The sequence below is a fragment of the Salvelinus alpinus genome, chromosome 8 (assembly GCF_045679555.1).
Source record: "Salvelinus alpinus chromosome 8, SLU_Salpinus.1, whole genome shotgun sequence".
Lineage (NCBI taxonomy): Eukaryota > Metazoa > Chordata > Actinopteri > Salmoniformes > Salmonidae > Salvelinus > Salvelinus alpinus.
In genome coordinates, this window is record NC_092093.1 from 36,197,510 (window position 1) to 36,217,000 (window position 19,491).

The window sequence follows — 19,491 nt, forward strand, 5'->3', positions numbered from 1 at the left end:
TCCGTTGCAAAAATGGCAACACTAATTAGATTGTGTGGATAAGGTCGAGAGCCATGCGTCCTCCGAAACACGACCTTGCCAAGCCGCACTATTTCTTGACACACTGAACGCGATGAAACAAGACATCCCGGCAGGCCAAACCCTTCCCTAACCCGGATCTATAGTGACGCCTCTACACCACTGCAGTGCCTTAAACCGCCGTGCCCGTTGAAATCGCGTTTTTCTAATGTGCAACAGAAAAACACGTGCCAATCGGAGTGTGGCACTTTAAAACAATATATTACAAAACAGAATATATTAGCGGATTTAGTGTCCCTTGACCGAAACTGTTGGCAACATCAAATAATTCAAAATTATAATTAAAATTTGCTATTCAGACCAAGGGATGGCACACAATGTTACTGTATATTCATATGTATACTGAGCAAAAATATAAACACAACATGCAACAATTTCAATGATTTTACTGAGTTACAGTTCATATAAGAAAATCAGTCAACTGAAGTTAATTAGGCCCTAATCTATGGATTTCACATGAATGGGCAGGGGCGCAGCCTTGGCCCACCCACTTGGGAGCCAGGCCCAGCCAATCGGAATTGGTTTCCCCCCACAAAAAGCCTTTAATACAGACAGAAATACTCCTCAATTTCATCTGTCCAGGTGGCTGGTCTCAGACGATCCCGCGGGTAAAGAAGCCGGATGTGGAGGTCCTGGGCTTGCGCGGTTACACGTGGTCTGCGGTTGTGAGGCCGGTTGGACGTACACACACATTTTTTTAAATGACGGAGGCGGATTATGGTAGAGAAATAAATATTACATTATCTTGCAACAGCTCTGGTGGACATTATTGCAGTCAGCATGCCAATTGCATGCGTCATCAAAACTTGTGCAGTTTTGTCACAACACGATGTCTCGTGACAAAACTGCACATTTGAGTGGACTTTTGTCACCAGCACAAGTTGCACCTGTGTAATGATCATGCTGTTTAATCAGCTTCTTAAAAATGCCACACCTGTCAGGCAGATGAATTATCTTGGCAAAAGGAGAAATGCTCACCAACAGGGATGTAAACAAATTTGTGCATACAATTTGAGAGAAGCTGTGTGTGTATGGAACCTTTCAGGGATCTTTTATTTCAGCTCATGAAACATGGGACCAACACTTTACATGTTACATTTATATTTTCTGTTCAGTGTAGATTCTCACCACAGATTAATTAAAACAAATTTATACAAAAAAAGTATTATTCTTATGTATCAAACATGACATTCAATAAACACATTTAAGGAAATAATCTTGTTTTTCTGATAAAGTGTACACTTTCATACAGGTTATGATCTACAAGTACAATCAGACATTTTTTAAAAACATATAAAATATTTTACAAAGTGATTGGTAATTATCAACAAGCACTTGTACAATTCCGGTCTCACCAAATAAGTCCAGTGTCAAAACTTTTCAGTCATTGATCCATAAAAGAGGCATGCTACAGAGTGAGAAAGGAGGGGGCACATACCAACACCTCCGATCCATCATTCAATCAACATAAGGCCACTGCAGTGTGGAGAGCAAGCAGTCTGCCCGGTTATTCAATTCCAGTTCCTATTGCACAATAACAGCATCCCCACTATGACATACATAGACATTAGGTGAATGTACAATCAGATTTACTCTCCAAATCCTTCCCCCAAATCCAATTCTGTCCAGTTGAATCATATCTACTCTTTCTGTGAAAATATTCTATCAACATTACTCAGTCATTCCTATGTATTCATGAGTGTTCAGTGACATAGTGCCCTCTCTCACCATGCTTCAGAGTGGATAAAGCAAAACAAACAAAATACGCCTTATGAATACTTGGCAGCCAAGCAGTGGAAGAATGCGGAGTGAATGCAGAACTATTTCGCCAATCTAGATAGCTCCATCAGTCTTACCGGAGAACAGCTATGAAAGCCTAACCGGGCCATGGACAGAGTTTGTGACTTCATCAAAGAGCATCTAGTGAGTTTAGCAGTCTCAGTATCACCCATTTAAAAGTGCATTAAGTTTGGCGAACAAAATCTTAACTAGTAGGAGTGTCACAAACGACAGTTACAATAGAGGATTATCCGTCATAGTCATGTCGGACTTTCTTTAATGACAATACATGAGCAGCCAAACAATGTTTTCTGATCAAACATTTTATGGTCCCACGTGTTCGACCACAAAATATAATCCTAAAAAATAGATATTCAACCATAATGTTATCAGGGAGAGGGCAGTTCAACTATGCTAAATACAATGCTACCTGCATGCTAGATACAAACTGTTGGGAGTATGAAATGCCTTTGATATTTTACTATATTACTTGTGGCACAGTGGACATACCCTACTTTCCTCTGCTGACCCATGAGCAGAGCATCAATGATCCCTGTATACAGTACAGTACTAGTAATGGTTGGCGTCATCGTAGGAGGTCACATCCAGGTCAAAGAAGTCCTCTAGCTTCCACTGTAGGGTCTCAAAGGTGGGTCTGTCGTTCTCATTCTCCTTCCAGCAGTCAGACATGATCTCATACATCACCTTGGGACAGCGTGATGGGATCGGCATCCTGTAGCCTGTGGGCAGCTGCTGGACCACCTCGTAGTTGGTCATGGCTGGAACAATAACAGGGGACTATAGTTCTGATCTCACACAGTAACACAATCTAACCTTATGCTGTGCATTTAGTGTGGATAAACTATGAACGCTCCCTTGAAATTGCAAGTGGTGTACAAATAGACAGGGTGTCAGGTGTTTTTTTAAACTGTTGACTGTAGTGCATGCTACTCATACAATATTCCTACCCCGCCCACTTACATTATTGTACACTCAAAAATTCCACGGTAGTAAATAACAGGATTAACACTGACTGATTACACCAGCTTTATTTTCTATAGAGTAATACATTACACATGCATGTAAAAGTCTTACTTGGATAGGGCATCCCGCCGAAGGTCATGATCTCATATAGCAGAATGCCGAAGGACCACACGTCAGACTTGATGGTGAACTTGCCGCTGTGGATGGCTTCTGGGGCGGTCCATTTCACAGGGAACTTAGTGCCCTCTTTAGCTTCGTAAACGTTGTCACTCTCCATCTAAAACAACAGGAATAAAATCTGAATCCTCAATACTTTAAAAGAGCAGAATAAATAAATACTTTGTGGGCCTCCAACAGTTTGATTTCATGTCTTAGAAAGAGAAATGGAGACTGGTCTTGAGAAAGGCCTTGGCGTCCAATTTTTGACAAACAGCCCCAACTAATAACAAAATATCCCCTTTTCTTGTTTTTCTAACAGAAAGATAGAGATACCCACCATGAAGACTCTGGCGAGGCCAAAGTCAGCCACCTTGCAAATGTTGTTCTCTCCCACCAGAACGTTGCGGGCCGCCAGGTCTCTGTGGATGTAGTTCTGCAGCTCCAGGTAAGCCATCCCAGCAGCCACCTGGGCCGCCATCTCTAGCTGGTCTGAGATTACCAGCTGCGTACCCTTGTCCTCTGTGGAGGAGGAGAGAAGGTAAGTACCATGGTCAGAGAACTGATATTGCATTCTAATGAGTGCTTAAGTCAAATGTTATAGTACAATTTCCAGAATAACAGTGTGCATGCAAAAGGATGACTATGCAATTCTTTGTAAAAAGTTTCTGAAGTTTAGAGTCCCCCCAAAACAATTGCTAGTAATGGCCGAATGTCTGAATTTGTGCCAGTGTGTAAGGGCATCTAGTAAAATATAGGGGATGAAATGCAGACAGTCTCGGGGCCACCAACATCAATTTCACATGGCCGCTCCAAGAGGTGACTATCACTCTGACAGGCAATGACACTGCATATTTCACGTTATGGCACAGCATCTCACATTGGGAGAAAAACTCAAGGAGTGCTGGCAGTCACCAGGGAGTCCATAACATCAGATCATCTTAAATATACAGTGCATTCGGAAAGTATTCAGACCCCTTGACTTTTTCACATTTTGTTACATTACAGCCTTATTCTAAAATGGATTAAATAGTTATTTCCCCTTCAATCTACACACAATACCCCATAATGACAAAGTGAACAGGTTTTTTGAAAGAAAAAAATATATTTTTACATTTACATAAATATTCAGACCCTTCACTCAGCACTTTGTTGAAGCACCTTAGGCAGCAATTACAGCCTCGGGTCTTCTTGGGTATGACGCTACAAGCTTGGCACACCTGTACTTGGGGAGTTTCTCCCATTCTTCTCTGCAGATCCACTCAAGCTCTGTCAGGTTGGATGGGGAGTGTCGCTGCACAGCTATTTTCAGGTCTCTCCAGAGATTTTTGATCAGGTTCAAGTCCAGGCTCTGGCTGGGCCACTCAAGGACATTCAGAGACTTGTCCCAAAGCCACTCCTGCAATGTCTTGGCTGTGTGCTTAGGGTCTTTGTCCTGTTGGAAGGTGAACCTTCGCCCCAGTCTGAAGTCCTAAGCAGATTTTCATCAACTATCTCTGTACTTTGCTCCGTTCATATTTCCCTCTATCCTGACTAGTCTCCCAGTTCCTGCTGCTGAAAAACATCCCCACAGCATGATGCTGCCTCCACCATGCTTCACCGTAGGGATGGTGCCAGGTTTCCTCCAGATGTGACACTTGGCATTCAGGCCAAAGAGTTTAATCTTGGTTTCATTAGACCAGAGAATCTTGTTTCTCATGATCTGAGTCTTTGGGTGCCTTTTGGTAAATGCCAAGCAGGCTGTCATGTGCCTTTAACTAAGGAATGGCTTCAGTCTGGCAACTCTACCATAAAGGCCTGATTGGTGGAGTGATGCAGAGATGGTTGTCCGTCTGGAAATGTCTCCCATCTCCACAGAGGAACTCTGGAGCTCTGTCAGAGTGACCATTGGGTTCTTGGTCACCACCCTGACCAAGGCCCTTCTCCCCCGATTGCTCTGTTTGGATGGGCGACCAGCGCTAGGAAGAGTTGGTGGTTCCACTTGGTGGTTCCAAACTCCTTCCATGTAAGAATGATGGTGGCCACTGTGTTATTGGGGACCTTCAATGCTGCAGAAATGTTTTGGCACCCTTCCCCATGCCTTGACACAATCCTCCCTCGGAGTTCTACGGACAGTTCCTTCAACCTCATGTCTTGGTTTTTGCTCTGACATGCACTGTCAACTGTGGGACCTTATATAGACAGGTATGTGCCTTTCCAAATCATGTACAATCAATTTAATTTATTACAGGTGAACTCCAATCAAGTTGTAGAAATATCTCAAGGATGATCAATGAAAACAGGATGCACCTGAGCTCAATTTCGAGTCTCGTAGCAAAGGGTCTGAATACTTATGTAAATAATATTTTTTATACATTTGCAAATACACTCATTATGGGGTATTGTGTGAAGACTGATGAGGACATTTAAAAATATATATATTTTAGAATAAGGCTGTAACATAACAAATTGAGGAAAAAGGGAAGTGGTCTGAACACTTTCTGAATGCACTGTCTGTAACTTTCAAAATATAGAAGCATGGCCCATATGATGCATTTAGCATATTCTTTACAGGCAACTGTATCACACAAAGTGAAGAGGGAGCAAAACTGTAGCTTTTTTTGGTTGTTGCCAAATTTACACTTCATCCAAAGCATTCCCTATACACATCACTCAGTTACATAAGTTAAAGAAACGTCTGTACTGTATTTCAACTCTTGCCACAGTTGGCACATTGTTGAGGTGGTGTTCTAATCTAAACGTCCAACACCAACCAGGGTCTGGTCCATGGAGGAAAGTGCAGTGGTCTTGTATGCAGGTAGGTTACAATGCAATACACTAGTGTGTTCTTACTTTGGAGATAATCCAGCAGACTGCCATTCTTCATGAGCTCTGTGATGATGTAGATGGGTTCCTCCACAGTACACACAGCGTAGAGCTGGATCAGTTTGGGGTGCCGCAGTGTCTTCATGATATGGGCCTCCTGTAGGAAGTCCTTAGCGTCCATGGTGCCTAGGATAACAAGAACATGTATACGTTGTATTGCACTCTAACACTAGCTGGAATTCTATCCAACCTGCACTGTGACGAGAATTTTTTAAAATGTCAAGTGCATTCAAAAACGGGATTTTCCTGTGTTTCATATAATGAACAAAAATATAAACACAATTTCAACGTTTTTACCGAGTTACAGTTCATATAAGGAAATAAGTCAATTTAAATAAATTCATTAGGATTTCACGAGTGAGAATACAGGTATGCATCTGTTGGTCACAGATACCTTAAAAAAAAGGTAGGGGGCCGACCGAGTGGCACAACGGTCTAAGGCACTGCATCGCAGTTCTTGAGGCGTCACTACAGACCTGGGTTTGATCCCAGGCTGTGTCACAACTGGCCATGACACCGCAATATTGGCCCAGCATCGTCCGGGTTAGGGGAGGGTTTGGCCGGGGGGGGGGCTTTACATGGCTCATCGTGCTCTAGCGACTCCTTGTGGCGGGCCGGGTGCCTGCAGGCTGACTTCGGTCGTCAGTTGAACAGTGTTTCCTCCGTCACACATCCGGGTTAAGCGGGCGTGTATTAAGAAGCGCGGTTTGACGGATCATGTTTCGGAGGACGCCTGACTAGACCTTCGCCTCTGCCAAGCCCATTGGGGAGTTGCAGCGATGCAACAAGATCGTATATATATACACATACACACACAGTTGAAGTCGGAAGTTTACATACACCTTAGCCAAATACATTTAAACTCAGTTTTTCACAATTCCTGACATTTAATCTGAGTAAAGATTCCATGTCTTAGGTCAGTTAGGATCACCACTTTATTTTAAGAATGTGAAATGTCAGAATAATAGTAGAGAGAATTATTTATTTCAGCTTTTATTTCTTTCATCACATTCCCAGTGGGTCAGAAGTTTACATGCACTCAATTAGTATTTGGTAGCATTGCCTTTAAATTGTTTAACAAGGGTCAAACGTTTCAGGTAGCCTTCCATAAGCTTCCCACAATAAGTTGGGTGAATTTTGGCCCATTCCCCTGACAGAGCTGGTGTATCTGAGTCAGGTTTGTAGGCCTCCTTTCTCGGCAAAAACTATTTTTTAGTTCTGCCCACAAATGTTCTATGAGATTGAGGTCAGGGCTTTGTGATGGCCACTCCAATACCTTGACTTTGTTGTCACAACTTTGCCATTTTGCCACAACTTTGGAAGTATGCTTGGGGTCATTGTCCATTTGGAAGACCCATTTGCAACCAAGCTTTAACTTCCTGACTGATGTCTTGAGACCTCCTGCAGCAAAGCACCCCCACAACATGATGCTGCCACCCCCGTGCTTCACGGGTGTTCTTCGGCTTGCAAGCATCCCCCTTTCTCCTCCAAACATAACAATGGTCATTATGGAAAAACAGTTCTATTTCATCAGACCAGAGGACATTTCTCCAAAAAGTATGATCTTCGTCCCCATGTGCAGTTGCAAACCATAGTCTGGCTTTTTTATGGCGGTTTTGGAGCAGTGGCTTCTTCCTTGCTGAGCGGCCTTTCAGGTTATGTCGATATAGGACTCGTTTTACTGTGGATATAGATACTTTTCTACCTGTTTCCTCCAGCATCTTCACAAGGTCCTTTGCTGTTGTTCTGGGATTGATAGGCACTTTTCGCACCAAAGTACGTTCATCTCCAGGAGACAGAATGTGTCTCCTTCATGAGTAATATGACGGCTGCGTGGTCCCATAGTGTTTATACTTGTGTACTATTGTTCGTACAGATGAATGTGGTACCTTCAGGCATTTGGAAATTGCTCCCAAGGATGAACCAGACTTGTGGAGGTCTACAATTTGTTTTCTGAGGTCTTGGCTGGTTTCTTTTGATTTTCCCATGATGTCAAGCAAAGTGGCACTGAGTTTGAAGGTAGGCCTTGAAATACATCCAAGTGGTATACCTCCAATTGACTCAAATTATGTCAATTAGCCTATCAGAAGCTTCTAAAGCCATGACATCATTTTCTGGAATTTTCCAAGCTGTTTAAAGGCACAGTCAACTTAGCGTATGTACACTTCTGACCCACTGGAATTGTGATACAGTGAATTATAAGTGAAATAATCTGTCTGTAAACAATTGTTGGAAAAATTACTTATGTCATGCACAAAGTAGATGTCCTAACCGACTTGCCAAAACTATAGTTTGTTCACAAGAAATTTGTGGAGTGGTTGAAAAACGAGTTTTAAATGACTCCAACCTAAGTGTATGTAAACTTCAACTGTATGTATGTATGAATGTATGTATATAAATAAAATAAAAAATAAGGTAGGGTGTGGATAGGAAAATCAGTCAGTATCTGGTGTGACCACCATTTGCCTCATGCAGTACATCTCCTTCGCAGAGAGTTGATCATGCTGACTGTGGAATGTTGTTCCACTCCTCTGCAATGGCTGTGCGAAGTTGCTGGATATCAACGGGAACATGCTATTGTACACGTCGATCCAAAGCATCCCAAACATGCTCAACGGGTGACATGTCTGGTGAGTATGCAGGCCATGGGAAAACTGGAAAATGTTCAGCTTCCAGGAATTGTGTACAGATCCTTGAGACATGGGGCCGTGCATTATCATGCTGAAACATGAGGTGATGGCAGCGGATGAATGGCACGGCAATGGGCCTCAGGATCTGATCACAGTATCTCTGCATTCAAATTTCCATCGATAAAATGCCTGCCCATTCCACTCTTTTCACAGCGTTGACATCAGCAAACAGTTCCTCCACACAACTCCATACACGTGGGCTGTGGTTGTGAGGCCGGTTGGACGTACTGACAAATTCTCTAAAACGACATTGGAGGCGGCTTATGGTCGAGAAATTAACATTTAATTTTCTGGCAACAGTTTAGGTGGACATTCCTGCAGTCAGCATGCCAATTGCACACTCCTGCAAAACTTGAGACATCTGTGGCATTGTGTTGAGTGACAAAACTGCAAATTTTAGAGTGGTCTTTTATTGTCCCCAGCACAAGGTGCACCTATGTAATGATGATCCTGTTTAATCAGCTTCTTGATATGCCACACTTGTCAGGTGGATGGATTATCTTGGCAAAGGAGAAATGCTCACTAATAGGGATGTAAACTAATTTGTGAAAAGAATTGAGAAATAAGCTTTTTGTGCATATGGCACATATCTGGGCTTTTTTAATTTTAGCTCATGAAACATGGGACCAACACATTACATGTTGCGTATATTTTTTGGTTCAGTGTATATACAGTACTTAATTGTTACCCAGAAATTATTTTATATTGAGATAAAAACAGCTGCATTGGAACTTTAACGAGATACAAAATTAAGCATTTGAAATAACGTGATTTTATGGGTTTGAGTCCTGTGTTTGTGTTGTACAGGCTATTTACCAGGTTTGAGGGTCTTCACTGCTACTGCAGTGGTGTCATTCCAGAGACCTTCATGAACCTCTCCAAATTGCCCAGCGCCCAGTTTATTCAGCAGTTTGACAGACGTCCGGTCTATCTCCCAGTGGTCGGCAGTGTTGTAGGACAGACCATGGGTCTGAGGCGCCTCCATCTGACACGAGAGAGATACAACAAATCAGCAGAGACAGAGGAACTGTCCCAAAGTAGAACCTGACACCCTGTACTCTTTACTGTTCAGGAAAACCACATGACTGTTGTGCTATTGTCCTTTGTGAACGGTTAATGGTGCTATACATGGTTGACACGGAACAGCTTCAGGCTATTGTATTAGGCTCAATATTTGAAGAGGGTTTCTGTGATCTGGATATCTTTAGCAAATTTGCCAGGCACATTAGTTCCATAAAGTGTGTGTACGTCAATTCAGATCAAGAGGGCCACTAAACAAATCCGATTTATCGCAATCACATGATACAGTAGTTAACAAAGAAAGTAAACGGAACACCGTACCTTTTTACATGGTTCAAGCAGCCGTACACAGAGACCATCCTCCTGTTTTGAGTAGTGTTCCACCAACTCCCTCAGAGTTAGGAAGTTCTTGGACGGCGACACGTAGTAGCCTCCAGAGTCCATCTTCCTTACTTTGTAATGCTTCACTTTGCACTGGTCCAGTACTGAAAGATGCATACAAAAGCATAAGGGCAGAACACTAAAAAGTGTGAATGAAGACAGTAAAATCAACCACGGCCATGAAAATGTGTGCCGAAGAGTAAATACATGGGGAAAGTACCATGTTAAAATCTGTTTATATGGCCATTATGGAATAATGGGCTGCCTACATGAAAACATTATTTTTGGTGATTTGGCTCATTGTACTGAAGACGCTCAGAAATTACAAGTCCACGGTAACAGAAAGATGACGAGACTCAATGCCAAACCAAAAAATATTGATTGCAAAGTTAAACAAACCATACGACTATGCACAAGGACTACTTTGAACAATTTCCACTGAAAAGTGAAAAACATATTTACTTGGAGAACAGTGGAAATGTAAAGTTTGGTTAACAGAATAACAGGAAAATCTCCCTGAGTTTTTTTTCCGGTGACCACGTTTTCCAAAAACTCTTAAATATCTGCTCTGAATTAAGATCCAAAGATGTCTGCAGAAAGAATGGGGTGTCAGTTATGACAGAGTTTGAAAAAAATAAAAAAATAAAAAATAAAATGCAGTTTTATTTTGGGTTATTGAACTACAGTAAGTGAAGTGGGAAGAGAGGGGGCTCATGGGTAAGTGTCAGTAAGAACAGGCAGAGTTGACTAACTAGAGAGAGAGGGAGAGCGAGAGCGACAGGGAGAGAGAAAGGGCGACATGGAGAAAGAAAGAGAGAAGAGCGACAAAGACAGAAGGAGGTGTTGTCCAGACTGTTTTCACACTTCTGCTTTGACCACCACACCACAGAAAGAGAAAGAAACAGTGGAAGGGAGGACAGTAGCAGGCGACCCAACTTTGGTTTGACAACTATGAATTCCCGTTGTAGCCAATTCAGTTGCAGGCATTCTATTACCGATTTGGTAAAAAAATGATATGTTTTCAGCACTTAAATCAAACCACATTGTTATTAGTAAAAACATTAACTAATTGGTAGGTCTACCCCTTGTTACTTATGTAAACTTTCATTATCCTCCCTCCTCATGAGGGAGAGAAATTAGAAAATATCTTAAAGATATGTGGGCTTTTGGTAACAGAATTACAAGATAATGACAAGACTCAATATATATTTTTTAACTTACAGAAGGCAAATAATTTATACAAAACCAGAGCTCCCGAGTGACGCAGCGGTCTAAGGCACTGCATGAGGTGTCACTACAGTCCCTGGTTTGAATCCAGGCTGTATCACATTTGGCCGTGATTGGGAGTCCTATAGGGCGGCGCACAATTGGCCCAGTGTTGTCCTGGTTTGGCTGGGGTAGGCCGTCATTGTAAATAAGAATTTGGTTCTTAACCGACTTGCCTAGTTAAATAAAAGGTTAAATTAATAATATAAATCTTGATATTAGTTGGCAGGGCTCTTTACTTCAACAATGTGTTTTTATGCATTTCTAATACCTTTTAAGACTTTTTCTGTTAGATGTTTAAGACCCCTTTTCCATTTGTTTGACCAGAAATCAAAGTATTTTCTTATGGCTCATTTTTAGGATAGAAAAAGGTTGAAGAAGGTATATATATGCATTAATTACATAAAAATAAACTCTTAGCTTTCATTTGACACCAAATGTCATGTGCTCCAACTACTTTATATATTAGTTAGTGCTCATGGGGCTTTTTACATTCAAACGCAAATGACTTATATGACTATTATTATGACTATTATTATATGACTATTATTATATTATATGACTATTATTAACATGAACAATGCATAGGCAGATAGCAACACCACTGAACTTTCCTGTAATCAGGTTACTATGAGATTATTGCATTTGTCGTAACTAAGTTTACACACCACTGTAAATGTATAAGCAAGGGACTTTTTCCTTCCGACAGAAAAGGCCAGCCAGACTTATGTGGCCCTAAGTGATGTTATCATAGTCTCTTTTTGAGAATTAGAGGTCTCCCTATTTGTTTAACTTTATGACCTTGAACAATCAAACACTTCAGTGCACTATGGGAGACTGTGATTTACACAGAGTAAAGTGGGGATTGTTCAGGAATGAAGAAACAACTTGAGTTATTTGTGCATCGAGTTCCCTCATGCCGGGATCACACGGAAATAGACTGATTTAAAAAATAAAACCACAAAATACAATCCTGAACAATAGAGCGAAGACACAAAATGTGTCAAACGTCACAAAGTCATTCAAAACCTGTTCCAAGAGCATATTGTGAGAGTACATATTTGGTGGGTGACAGATCTGAGCTTTAGTCTCTTGCAGACGCGACAAGTACAAGACGACGACGCTGAGATTTACCTGAGAGGGAGAGCTCTCCTTTCTGACTCTCACAGTTTCTGATGAGAAAGGCTCCATGCTGGTTCCCCTCAGACAGAAGCAGCTTCTCAGCATCCAGTCTCTTGGTGTCCGCAAAGTACCACCTGTATAGCAGAACAGGAGGAAACAACGGTCAACCCCAGCATCATAGATATTCACTGGCACTGCACAGTGATATTTTCTTGGTGGGTAGGTACATTAAGGCGTTCGCCTAGCTTAGGGTTTTTACCAATACATCAAACAGATCTATATGATTGATACTATAGGCATCCACTGATCAAGTTAATCAGTGTATGTACACTATGAGACCGTGATACTTCGGTAAAACAAGTCCTGATTACCAAGACAAAACCCTCTCAAGGTTTCACAGGATGTATCACAACCGGCCGTGATTGGGAGTCCCATCGGGCGGGGCACAATTGGCCCAGCGTCGTCCGGGTTTGGCCGGTGTAGGCAGTCATCGTAAATAATAATGTGTTCTTAACTGACTTGCCAAGTTAAATAAAGGCTCAATTTAAAACAAATAAACATTCCCGCAGACAGTGTGTTGAGAAAGGCAAAAACTAGACTGCAGCTTAACTAAAACCAGTTTCAAGGGGATGATCACCAGGACAATACTTGAGCCACACCCAAGATAAGATTACTGACTTTGTTCAGAAGATGGACCCCTCATTAGTTAAATATTTGTTATATATATATATATTTTTACATATGAAACATTTTACTTTGAATTGTACGTCTCACTGGCATTGATAAATTGAATAAAAAGGCGTGGTTAGTTGTTTTTAAATAGGGTATGATAAGATTAATTATTTGCATAATTCTTGAACAGCCCATTTATGAATGGTACCTGTTCCATTATTTCAAAGCATTACCCAAACATTACTTTTGACCAAGATACCCAGGCCTGTTCGGTTTGGTCAAAGTTAAGTTTTACTCTACGCCATGTCATGCCAAGTGCAATTTCCTTGCTTAACTGGTTTCTTTCTATATTTAAACAGTGCACTTGTATGTGTGTTGACCCTACAAACGGTTGTCAAAATGTAAATACAGCTACATGTACATTGAATCTCTTTAGAGTTTAATCACTTTTACGTTTGTATTTTAATCTGATCTGGATAATTATTAACTTATTCATTGTACTTCCTTATCATTGACAATCATTAACTTGTTTCACCAATCACTTAGGTCTAGATACATGGAACAGCAGCAAAAGTGTGGCATTTCCCTATTGACTTAATCTGTTCGCAATATGGAAAGTTGGCATGCATTAAACCAAACACTAGTGCTTAGTAATTTAAAAAAAAATGACATTACTGTAGCCTGTCAACTGTTGGTTAGTTGTGTCAGGTGTTTGTTTGAGAACAGTCACTCAAATCTGAGGCCTCATCTAGGACTAGGTTATGAGGAAGTGCTGGGAATCCATAAAGCACTTACAGTATTGTGACTCATCATATTCCACAACACCGAGTCAATGTGCAACTCTGAATTTAGCTAATATTTTAATTGGGATAATAAACATTCAACACCAGATTGCACCAAGGCTATATAGTACATGCTCATTCTCATAAACTGTGAATGTATACAAATATTTGCCAGATCCTCCTTGGTATCCCTACACCACTGGACCATTCCAACAGGTCAGTTATGATGGTTAATCAAATAAGCACAACAGAAGAGTGTCAGATAGCTAGTGTCCCCTCCTAAAACGATGGTTAGGTGAATAGTGGGATCAGGGGTAAAGCAGCTCTGGAACATGCCTCAAGTGTGTGAGAGTCTTTACTCTGGCCTCAAGTTGCCCAAGAATAAGTAAAGGTTATAAGGGATGTAGAATGAATTTTAATAGGCTACTCTATTTTCTGTAGCCCATTTTGTTCTTCACCTCTTTGAATGAAGCCAACATTCTTCAAAACTGACCTGGTGCTGTTCTAGTCTAGTCTAAACATTAGCATATATCAACTATTTCAATAGAATCATTCATCCAGCGCATCATTTTAAATGTATATTGGTAGGCTACTTACGGCTCCGCATCCAGGCTCTCTACAGGTGCCACATAATTGGCTGGAATGTAACCCTTCTTGGCAGCTGAAATTCCAGTGAGTGCTTTTGCATACCACCAATCACCAGCACCTTTGTCTAGAGCGTCTAACTTGTCCCCAACATTGAAACTCAAGTCATCCACGGTTCGGGCGGTATAATCATAGAGGGCGATATAAACGTAGCCCGGTCTCCCAAGGGGTATTGGTGGCAAAGCCCTGTTGGTGGGATGCTCCGCATGAATGTTTTTGATCACCACCATTTCGCTGTTGTCCTTCCTCGGCTCTGAATCTGACGGCGGTTTATTAAAACACGGGAAAACAGTCTGACAACACCACAAGAGCTTACCTCGAATTTCCATTGTGAATACTCACTGGTTTATCATACTAAACCATGTTGTGATCAAATAAAATGTTAGCCGTCCCTTTCGGCGTTTATATTCCACTTCGGTTAGAACGAATTTCACATCATGGATTGGATCCTAAAAAGTTTCACTCATTCCAGAAACGTCTTGTCAACCCTGGTCTTTGGACTGGAATAGCACAAAAACACCCTGACCAACAGTAAAATAAAGCGATTTATTGCACGAGGCCAACCGTCACCATGTTTCCTGGTTAGCCTACTTTAATTTCTCAGTCTTCTCCTGAGGAGACCTGTGTGCACTTTGAGCGCTATCCGCAGGGGTGTTAACTTCAATTGCACCGCCTGCAGTGCAATAATAGCGTACCTGTATCATTCCTACCCCATTCGTAGACGAAAACTACCTTTAAGGTCTATTGACGAAGTTATCATCTTCCCACGAACACGCGCTTGCGTTACAGTTTTGGAAACATAAGTAATGTCACTGTATTAGACTTTAATATCACCGAGAAATACTTATAAAAAAAAAAAGTAAACTACTACACGCCGTTATAGGGTTAGTGTTCCCACATGTCCATACCTCGGTTACTCATGGATTCCCCCAAAAAAATTGACCAAGAAAAAAAAAATACATGAACATAAAATCCTCTCTCATTTTCCTTCAATTTGCAAGAGGATGAATGTATATCACAGGAGAACGCATCCGAACGAGCGAAATAGCGCCCCTCTGTCTCTCTAACATGCTGACCAGAACCGGACACGTAGCGTGCGCGAGCGTCGCAAAATAAATTTAGAAACCCATGTTATTCAATTATTGCGAGCGCCAACGAGCGTCTGCGACGCCATGGGCTAAAATAGAAGTCGTTCCTATTTCTGACGCAGATTGCGCTGAAAGTCATCTCCTCATTGGTTTTTAGAAGCAGGTACCCACGTGCCATTTCCTCATTGGTTATACCCACATGGGTGATTGAAAGACGAACTTTGTTGCCGGTTGTCGTGGTAATACAATGAACATTTAGATGTGATCACCATATAAGTTCAAAGATGAAAAAGCCTGGAAGGGGGAGAGATGACTATAAACGATTCGGTTGGCCGTTTATGTGTGGATTAATTGTCGGAGTAGAGGTTCTTGTGCATTTCAGGTAAAATAACAACTCAATGTTTATATCCCAGGACAAATTAGCTAGCAACAGCAAGCTAGCTAAATAGGACAAATTAACGTTAGCTAGCAAGTGCAAGCTAGCTAGCTAGCTAAATTGCTGTACATGTTTAATGCTTTTCGACCTGTCCCCAAATTAATGTCATTGGTTCAGAGTTTGTTTTGATATTTTAACCTGCGTGTCGTGATCGCATTTGGTGTGGGGGGGCAAAATACATTTATGCACGATAGCACACGATGGCAGCCGGTTTGGGTTCTGTGTAACAGTTACGTGTAGGCCATTTATGTGACGCTGTCTGGTCCAAACGAGTATGACATTGTTGCTGCCAGTAGCATTGAACGCAAGGAAAGCCAGCGAGCATGGCCTCTCTTGACAAAAAAAAAGTATAATAATTTGCCAATTAGCATTGAGCTAAACTGAGCGAGTTAAACTGTGAATGGTCCTGGCGCACCAGCTTGGATTTGGCATCACTCCTATCAAATCTCATTAAGAGCATAAATCATTGACTGAAAAACTTGAATTATTGCATTTTGATGTGTCGTTTTCCTCCGGTGGTTAATTTAGTTGTCACTGTATTAGACTAAGCATATTTGATTATGTCGAAATGGTGCTGGAATAGAGGAGGCAGCTGATGTTTTCTTTGCGACTTGCGGTAACTATCTGTGGTTCTAAATTAATAGTTGTTTAGTGGTCCGAAAATGCCGTTAACATTAACTTGCTTGACCATGCTGTAGGTCATGTAACTGTCTGTTATTGTACAAGTAATATGCTTTGTGAATTTCACTGGACAGAGGTTGCCCGGTGATTTTACCCATGCACCGCTACTGTTTAAAAGCACATGTTACCTTGTGATAGCTATCAAGCATACTCCAAACACCTGTGTCGGAACAAGGCTGCCAGAAAAGTGTTGTATGGTGAATTCAGAGTAGGACATCATATAAGCTGGGACAGCTTCATCCTGACATGTTTATTTATTGGTCTGAGAAGAGAAAAATCAAAACTATTGTTGTTAAACCACATGATCAAATAAGTAATAACTCGTTTTCTTCTTCGAGATTGGGTTGGCGGACCGAATCCAACTTAAGGTGCATACAGCGCCACCTACTGTACTGGAGTGTAAGGCCAGTCATGGCCTACCTCATTAGTTTCTTCATTAGTCCTGTTCCTCTAAGAAAGTGAAATGGAGCCCTAGACACCACGCAAACCCAACCCGTTCAGCCTCTATAACCCTTTCACACAATTTCTACATCATACAGTTCACAAAATATCAACATATGCTCTACCATTTCCTCCCCTAAACACTCATCACACAGACCTGTTTCAAATCAAATATTTTTTTTATTTGTCACATACACATGGTTATTAATGCGGGTGTAGAGAAATGCTTGTGCTTCTAGTTCCGACCATGCAGTAATCTAACCTAACAATTTCACAACAACTACCTTATACACACACAAGTGTAAAGGAATGAATAAGAATATGTACATAAAAATATAAGAATGAGCGATGGCCAAACGGCATAGGCAAGATGCAGTAGATGGTATAGAGTACAGTATATACATATGAGATGAGTAATGTAGGGTATGTAAACATTATATAAAGTGGCATTGTTTAAAGTGGCTAGTGATACATTTATTACATCCATTTTTTCATTATTAAAGTGGCTAGAGATTAGTCAGTATGTTGGCAGCAGCCGCTCAATGTTAGTGATGGCTGTTTAACAGTCTGATGGCCTTGAGATAGAAGCTGTTTTTCAGTCTCTCGGTACCCGCTTTGATGCACCTGTACTGACCTCGCCTTCTGGATGATAGCGGGGTGAATAGGCAGTGGCTCGGGTGGTTGTTGTCCTTGATGATCTTTTTGGCCTTCCTGTGACATCGGGTGGTGTAGGTGTCCTGGAGGGCAGGTAGTTTCCCCCGGTGATGCGTTGTGCAGACCTCACTACCCTCTGGAGAGCCTTACGGTTGTGGGCGGAGCAGTTGCCGTACCAGGCGGTGATACAGCCCAACAGGATGCTCTCGATTGTGCATCTGTAAAAGTTAGTGAGTGTTTTTGGTGACAAGCCGAATGACTTCAGCATCCTGAGGTTGAAGAGGCGCTGCTGCTGTCTGTGTGGGTGGACCATTTCAGTTTGTCCGTGATGTGTACGCCGAGGAACTTAAAACTTTCCACCTTCTCCACTACTGTCCCGTCGATGTGGATAGGGGGCTGCTCCCTCTGCTGTTTCCTGAAGTCCACGATCATCTCCTTTGTTTTGTTGACATTGAGTGTGAGGTTATGTCTGCCTATCATCCACAACGTGACAATCAACATTGGAGCGGCAGGTAGCACTAGGCTAGGTTATAGCGTTGGGCCAGTAACCGAAAGGTTGCTAGATCGAATCCCCAAGCTGACAAGGTAAAAATCTGTCATTCTGAACAAGCAGTTAACCCACTGTTCCTAGGCCATCATTGTAAATAAGAATTTTTTCTTAACTCAAATAAAAATTCAAACTCCCCCAAAAATTCAAACCCTCTATCCTACGTCCTTCCACCAAATCAGCCTTATCATTACGCTCCAACGCAACAAAACCTTACCTCCTATCATCTCCAATCCAATTAACAGTACCATCATCTCCACAAACAAGTCTCCACTATCTGACCTGCCCGTCTTCACACTACTCAACACCGCAGCCGAATCAGAACAGATCACCACTCTGAGTGGTTTCACCTCCTCCACCCATTTCGCAATCATTTTATTTATTATTTCCTATTGAAGAAAGCAGTTGTGTCATCTAGTGGCCGTTTTTCAGCGCATGAAAGCGGTTGCTGCCGTTGCCATGGCGACCTAAATTAACAAAACGATTTATTCCTGTTTTCAACAGCAACAAATGTATCAAGCTAGAAAGCTTCCTCTAAAAACTGCAACAGTAGCCATCACACCTGTAACCACTTTACACTGTGCCCTAAACATTATTATTGTTATTTCTGAAATTAACGGAGCTGATGTTTATTTAAACCATGTAACTTTATGCAAGATGCTGGTTAGCCAAGTCTGTCTAGCTACTGTCAGTGTCTCTTCTGATTAACGTCGTTAGCTCCATGGAGATTGTATTGTCATCATTTTTAAGTAAAACATTGTTTTCTCCGTATTGTTTTCACAGTTCACAAATTTGGCCAGTAATGCCCAGTGGTGTAAAGTACTTAAGTATTACTTATTATATTTACTTAAGTGCTACTTATATCTAAATCTGTACTTTACTACTTATATTTTTGACAACTTTTACTTATACTCCACTACATTCATAAAGAAAATGTACTTTTTACTCCATACATTTTCCCTGACACCCAAAAGTACTTGTTACACTTTGAATGCTTAGCAGAACAGGAAAATGGTCCAATTCACACACGTATCAAGTAAACATCTCTACTGCCTCTGATCTGGTGGACTCACTAAACACAGATGCTTCGTTTGTAAATGATGTCTAAATGCTGGAGTGTGCCCCTGGCTATCTGTAAATAAAATAAAAACAAGAAAATGGTGCTGTCTAGTTTGCTTAAAATAAGGAATTTTAAATGATTTAT

General features: G+C 41.4%; 1 protein-coding gene across 1 annotated transcript; it reads right to left on the reverse strand.

Moving 5' to 3' along the window:
- Positions 1-1,106: 1,106 nt before the first annotated feature.
- LOC139583063 (tyrosine-protein kinase FRK-like) lies at positions 1,107-15,250 on the reverse strand. The gene is made up of 8 exons (XM_071413778.1): positions 14,393-15,250; positions 12,354-12,475; positions 9,894-10,057; positions 9,369-9,537; positions 5,830-5,988; positions 3,338-3,519; positions 2,953-3,118; positions 1,107-2,636 (listed from the first exon to the last, which is right to left on the reverse strand). Exons 1-8 carry the CDS (start codon positions 14,767-14,769, stop codon positions 2,428-2,430), a joined length of 1,548 nt encoding a protein of 515 aa, XP_071269879.1. The 5' UTR covers positions 14,770-15,250; the 3' UTR covers positions 1,107-2,427.
- Positions 15,251-19,491: the final 4,241 nt, after the last annotated feature.

Bases quoted from the DNA above. Each gene is read 5' to 3' on its own strand.
- LOC139583063 (XM_071413778.1), bottom strand. From the start codon at position 14,769: ATGGAAATTCGAGGTAAGCTCTTGTGGTGTTGTCAGACTGTTTTCCCG. The intron at 12,476-14,392 runs GTAAGTAGCCTA...TCTGCTATACAG, and splicing joins GAGAGCCTGGATGCGGAGCC to GTGGTACTTTGCGGACACCA. The intron at 2,637-2,952 runs GTAAGACTTTTA...TTATTGTTCCAG, and splicing joins CGGCGGGATGCCCTATCCAA to CCATGACCAACTACGAGGTG.